This window comes from Schistosoma mansoni, chromosome 1 (assembly GCF_000237925.1).
Source record: "Schistosoma mansoni strain Puerto Rico chromosome 1, complete genome".
In the NCBI taxonomy this organism is placed as follows: domain Eukaryota; kingdom Metazoa; phylum Platyhelminthes; class Trematoda; order Strigeidida; family Schistosomatidae; genus Schistosoma; species Schistosoma mansoni.
In genome coordinates, this window is record NC_031495.1 from 45,296,243 (window position 1) to 45,302,393 (window position 6,151).

At 36.3% G+C, this 6,151-nt stretch overlaps 1 protein-coding gene across 1 annotated transcript in view; it reads right to left on the minus strand.

Moving 5' to 3' along the window:
• Window positions 1-6,151, minus strand: part of Smp_006810 (putative lim-only) — an 8,681-nt gene that overhangs the window by 1,547 nt on the left and 983 nt on the right. The window contains exon 2 of the mRNA XM_018794573.1: window positions 1,140-1,800. Coding sequence (XP_018648973.1) covers window positions 1,140-1,800 — 661 coding nt within the window. The remainder of the gene's footprint in view (window positions 1-1,139; window positions 1,801-6,151) is intronic.

The window sequence follows — 6,151 nt, forward strand, 5'->3', positions numbered from 1 at the left end:
AAGGCGAGTCCACCTAGGGGAGTTGGGAAACCCTGATTCCAAACCAATGGTGCACATGGGCTCCAGTATCCTGAGGGAACAGATGGCGTACGAATCAATCATTGATCACCGGCTACCATGGGATTGCATCTCCTCACGATGCTCCACTGCCTTGTGGATTAGATCTTTCGGTCAAAGGCTCCGGGTGTGGGCCCCTAAGAAAACCACCTGCTTCAGTTTGGGCACCTGGGCAGTATCACAGCCCTCAAGCAAATCGAATGAGATTTGTATGGCGCATATGTATCTGGTGCTTCCTTGTACCAATATTTATGTGTTTAAATAAATAAATAATAAATAAATTATGACTCTATTTGCTCGAGTGTTTATTCAGATAAAGCTGACATGTCAGCTGGAAGGCCTCTGGAAATGAGGCAAGACAGAATGTTACTATTGCCTTAGATTTAAAAACCTCAATCATTTGAGTATACAATCTTGTATAGTATCGAAGTCAGGACAACTTAATCTCGCAGTAAACATGATATACACGAACCAGTTAAGTAAAATTAAGTCGCCAAAATTTTATGGTTCCGACGAGTTTGTGATATTATATCAGCTTTTTGATCATTAAAACATATTTCCGGATGTTGTGTGTTATCTCACCGAATATGTAAATTATACAGAATTTTTCCAACTTAAGTTATTTATTGATAAGATACAGATGTTTCGAAATATTTAGTTATTTTTCTCTACATACATAAAAAGTCAAACCAAATTAAATACCCCAATTACAAATGTGTGAAGTTGGAATTTTATTCTTCTTTTACGAAGATGAATTAGATAGACAACAGAGTATGTATATACTGATTGAAAATAGATAGTGGTAATTTTATGACTCAGGCCTCTATTATTCAAAGGGCGATGCAATAGTATAATGATTTGTCAATATACTGGTTTATTATAATCCACTAGAATCAAAAAGAAATAGAATTATAAAATTTGTTTGAACGAATGGAATTCCTAATCATAACTTCACTGAAACTAATAAACTCCTATTAACTAGTCGTTAACCTAAATAGAAGTATGAAGCAATGACTTCTGCGCTATTGTTTTGTAATAAACCATCTAATGATACTAGATAAAACTTTATCAAGTTAACTAACTTTTTGTTGTTTTTTACGACCATTAGTTGTCTCATTCGTCGTGTTGATCATTGATGATTTCAAAGGTTTTTCGGACGAGTTTTGTACATTAGACGTGTCACCGAACGGTTGCTCAACATCTGTAACATAAAACCCGTGTTGCACAAGTTGCTGATTATTATCTTGATTTGGTTGCATGCTATTAGGAAATGACATGATTGGACTGGATGAATGAGGACTGAGTGATGATATAATATCGGATTGGGAAAATATGAGCTTATTAGGCAAAACACCAGATGGCTGTTGTTGCTGCTGCTCTAAAGACGTGGGATTTATATTGAAAGATCTAGAACATGGGGCACCATTCATTTTTGTTTGTAATTCAATGGTCATTTGGCCACGACTAATATCAGAATCATTAGAAGTACAAGGACTTGCAGAGGATGATGTTAATCTTAGTGAAGTCAGTTTTGGAGGTCCAGAAAACAAATGAGGGAATTCATGCTCACAAAATAAATTACCATCCATAAAACATACTTTATCACCGGGGTGCAACGGAGAATGACAGTGAGTGCAACAAAAACAGTTCACATGATAGACTTTGTCTTGACATCTCATCACCAATTCATCTGGAGGAATTTGAACTCTACATTTGGCGCATGTTCCTGATAGACCAAACAGTCTACAAAAACAATAAGAGAAACATCCATAAATCATTGCAACAATAAATTCGAATGCTCTAGCTAATATATGAATTTTTCATGTTTTACGTAATGGCCTTCAACCATTTGGTTGTCTTCTCGAACCACACGTTTCGGTTTAGGAAACTAATCATTAGCTCTGGTAGTCGGGGTTCAAAGTCTATTACATGGCTAATCAGGTGAATTAGAAATTAACTTTAACCACTGTAAGTTTCAACAGACCCTAAATTTATGTGCAACTGAAGTAGAAACCAAATACGCAAACAACAAATAAAAAGAAAGCATTGAATATCAGTAGAAAGGAAACCAAAATACAAAACTAAATCGAGTTATTAGAATAGCAAATTGATGTTGATAACTAACTGCAATTCATGGCAATCCCTCCCCCCCTCCCTCCATACAAAACTAGACCTTAACAAGGGAAATCTGCCAGTTCATTCAAAAGGGAATTCCAAATAAACAAATATAGTCAACGAAAGCTTCAAACTTTTTAAGTCCAACAAGTGTTTATTGGGTAAAATTAGTGTTATAAATGGCACTTATCTGACAATCATATTATGTCTATACCACCAAGTACATACGGACAAACAAACTAGTACGTATATAAAACAAAAAAGTAATTTACGTATAAATCAAGTTAAAATGAGTTTTCTAAAAGTTAATCAGCTAGTACACTATTAATACTATTTGTGATGAGTTAATTTGTTTACTGACATCTACCTTGTTTTACTCTACCACCTATTATATTCATTTTTCCAACGGTTAAATAAAAAAGAAAAATAACTCTACTTTTAGGCACCACTATTATTTGCATCAGAAATATTACTTTTGTCCTTCTTTCCGCTATTTCTCTAACTTGGTTTTCGTCTAGTGGTAACAAACATGACAAAAAGAATAAACCAAAAACAAACGAGATGAGGAAAAGCGACAAGACCAGGGTAAAGGGGGAATACAATAGAATAAAGCGGTACGATGCTGAGGGAATAATATATATATATATATATATATATATATTGGAATAGCATTATGTATCGGCTTAGGTTAGATGCTTCTTAATTAACGTAGACTACAAAGGTATACCACTTACACATTAACAAAGCGTAACTACCTAAGCATGTTTATATGTGCACAAGACTATGTACGACGACATACGTACATAGAAGCAACCATGCGAGAAGCTAATTAAGAAAGGATAATTAATAGGCCAAACTTGTTCATTAGAAAATAAGAGAAAACTAATTTACAAAAAGACTATGTCAGACCAAAATAGAGTATATAGTTAATCCGATCGTTTTATACAAAGATTAACAAACGAGTATGAAATAACTTTTTAAAAATAACCTTGCAGTTGTTCAATAGAGCTGAGCTTCAAATATGATGGGACACATCTAGAGGAAATAAGTTTGCACAACTTAAAGGTTTATAAAGACTATCGAGTAACTGCAAAGCCCCTCTACACATGACTCGATTATAAAATCCCGACCTTTGCTGCTACTTTGACGTGGTGGTCGGGCTTGCCTATCGTAATGAACCAATCGAGCTATACTGGCTGAAACAATCGTTCCTCAAGGTCCTACCATGCCAGGCAGGTCGGTTGAAGAGTGGTAAAACTAAAAGCAGCAAACACAAGGTCCGAAGGCGAAGTCGTACGGCTGACTGTACGGAGGTGTGACAGCAGTGTGTTTCCTTCAGACAGCCAGCATAACAGCGATGCTGCCTTCCCACAAGGAGGGGTGGGGTTAGAAAAGGTCGACCCTAAAAATGCACACCTCGCCTTATCCCACGGATATCCGTCTCCGGCGGTAAGGTCCTTTGAAGAACGGAGCTAACACAAAAACTACCCACAAAAAGGTCGTGTGTGACTGACCTCAAGCAGTTGTCCCTTGGGCACTGCGGTCACGTTCTCAAGTCATTAAGACCACTTCTAACCCAATTCCCCTTTCAGGTACCTCTAGAAGAACCCTTCCACGGTGTGGGCAACCGGGAAGTGATAACTGCCTTCATACCTCTAACAGCACTCAAGACTGACTGACGATTATAAAATTATTCGGTAGTATACTACGGAGATCGAAAAAGAGGTTTTAATTTTAAGATCGGTTAAAAAAATATAATCGAAATACGAGGTTAGTTTTAAACTTGTGATACACGGATTTGGTTGATTTCTACTACCTATGGCAACTCGAACTGATGTACGTACGTACGAAGTTCTACGTTGGGACTGACTGACTGATTTCTACTACTAAGTATGCTGTCTATTTACGTACACTAAGTGAAAGTTGGAGAAATAAGATAATAGACAAGAGAATGTTAGAGACGATCCTGAGCTACACTATTAAATATTAGTAATCGACAGTGGTAAGTCAGAATCACATGAAACAATTGTGTACTCGACTGAGCTATATTGCTTATCCGATGATTGGTGGTAATATCAGGCACTCAATATCGTGATCAGTGCATAAAAACAACTACTTCTTAACACTTGGTCTTCACTGACGATAGACATCCACATCTGGGTGAATTTATACGATTCATCTAAGATTGAATGGTTGAACAGTCATTTTGTGGATATTAGTTAATGTCCTTAGAAATGGTGCAACGAGGTATTGAATGAAAACATTCAAAGTTATCATCTAATACCAAAATATGACCAGTGCCAAACAGAAAAAGAAATAACATCGGCTATCGTTAATTTAATATTAAGAGACAGCAAGTTGTATTTTAAAAGTAGATGAAAATAGTACTAAAATAACTACAAATCAGACTACTTAGCCAGATACAATAAGCGAGCTTCTAATTGCGAGTTTGATCGCATTTCTGATTTTTAATTGCAGAACCTGATGAGGACTTATTGGAAAAAACAATGCTTCGTTTATTAGTTTTCCGATATGAAGAGAGTTTTGTTTATTTCTACTTAGCAAGTGTGAAATAGCAAAATACAAGAACAAGATGAAACTATTGACATTCAACTCTAAACGACGGAGGCGTAAGTAGAAAATAAAGTGAATCTAAAACCTTATCCAATATGTACAATCGAAGATAGTTACTCAAAGTATGCAAGAACTTGTTAGATACATTGATAAGAAAACTAAGGGAATAAAGTAGCCATTCGAAGTGATATAATTTGCAGAAAAAAAAGCAATAACGATACTTCTAGGTGGCTTAGTGATTAAGTCAACAGACATCCAACCGATAGGTTTTTGGTTTGCACACCACCTAATCTTTGGTTTGGAGTTGTGTAATTTCATTAACCCTTACAAGGTGTGGCTTGAAGTTGAGTACACAGGCTTGGAGATAAAATGAATATACAACACTAGAAGAATTAACATGTCGAACAGTCAACCAAATCGAATAACTTATTGTCTTTGAAAATTGATATGAAATCCGTCCAGTGGTTTCGGAGATACAACGATTTTCATAGAACGGTTGGTCGGATTCAGATCATTCTTGTTTTATATTAACGCCCACGCTCTCGCAAATAATCTAAAACAAACATCATAAAAATCCGTCCAGTGGTTTCGGAGATACAACGATTTTCTCAAATTTTCATAGAACGGCTGGTCGGATTCAGATCATTCTTGTTTTATATTAACGCCCACGCTCTCGCAAATAATCTAAAACAAACATCATAAAAATCCGTCCAGTGGTTTCGGAGATACAACGATTTTCATAGAACGGCTGATGGGATTCAGATCATTCTTGTTTTATATTAACGCCCACGCTCTCGCAAATAATCTAAAACAAAAATCATAAAAATCAGTCCAGTGGTTTCGGAGATACAACGATTTTCATAGAACGGCTGATGGGATTGAGATGATTCTTGTTTTATATTAACGCCCACGCTCTCGCAAGTAAACTTAAACAAAAATCATAAAAATCCGTCCAGTGGTTTCGGAGATACAACGATTTTCATAGAACGGTTGGTCGGATTCAGATCATTCTTGTTTTATATTAACGCCCACGCTCTCGCAAATAATCTAAAACAAACATCATAAAAATCCGTCCAGTGGTTTCGGAGATACAACGATTTTCATAGAACGGCTGGTCGGATTCAGATCATTCTTGTTTTATATTAACGCCCACGCTCTCGCAAATAATCTAAAACAAACATCATAAAAATCCGTCCAGTGGTTTCGGAGATACAACGATTTTCATAGAACGGCTGGTCGGATTCAGATCAATCTTGATTTATATTAACGCCCACGCTCTCGCAAAAAATCTAAAACAAACATCATAAAAATCCGTCCAGTGGTTTCGGAGATAAAACGATTTTCTCAGATTTTCATAGAACGGCTGGTCGGATTCAGATCATTCTTGTTTTATATTAACGCCCAC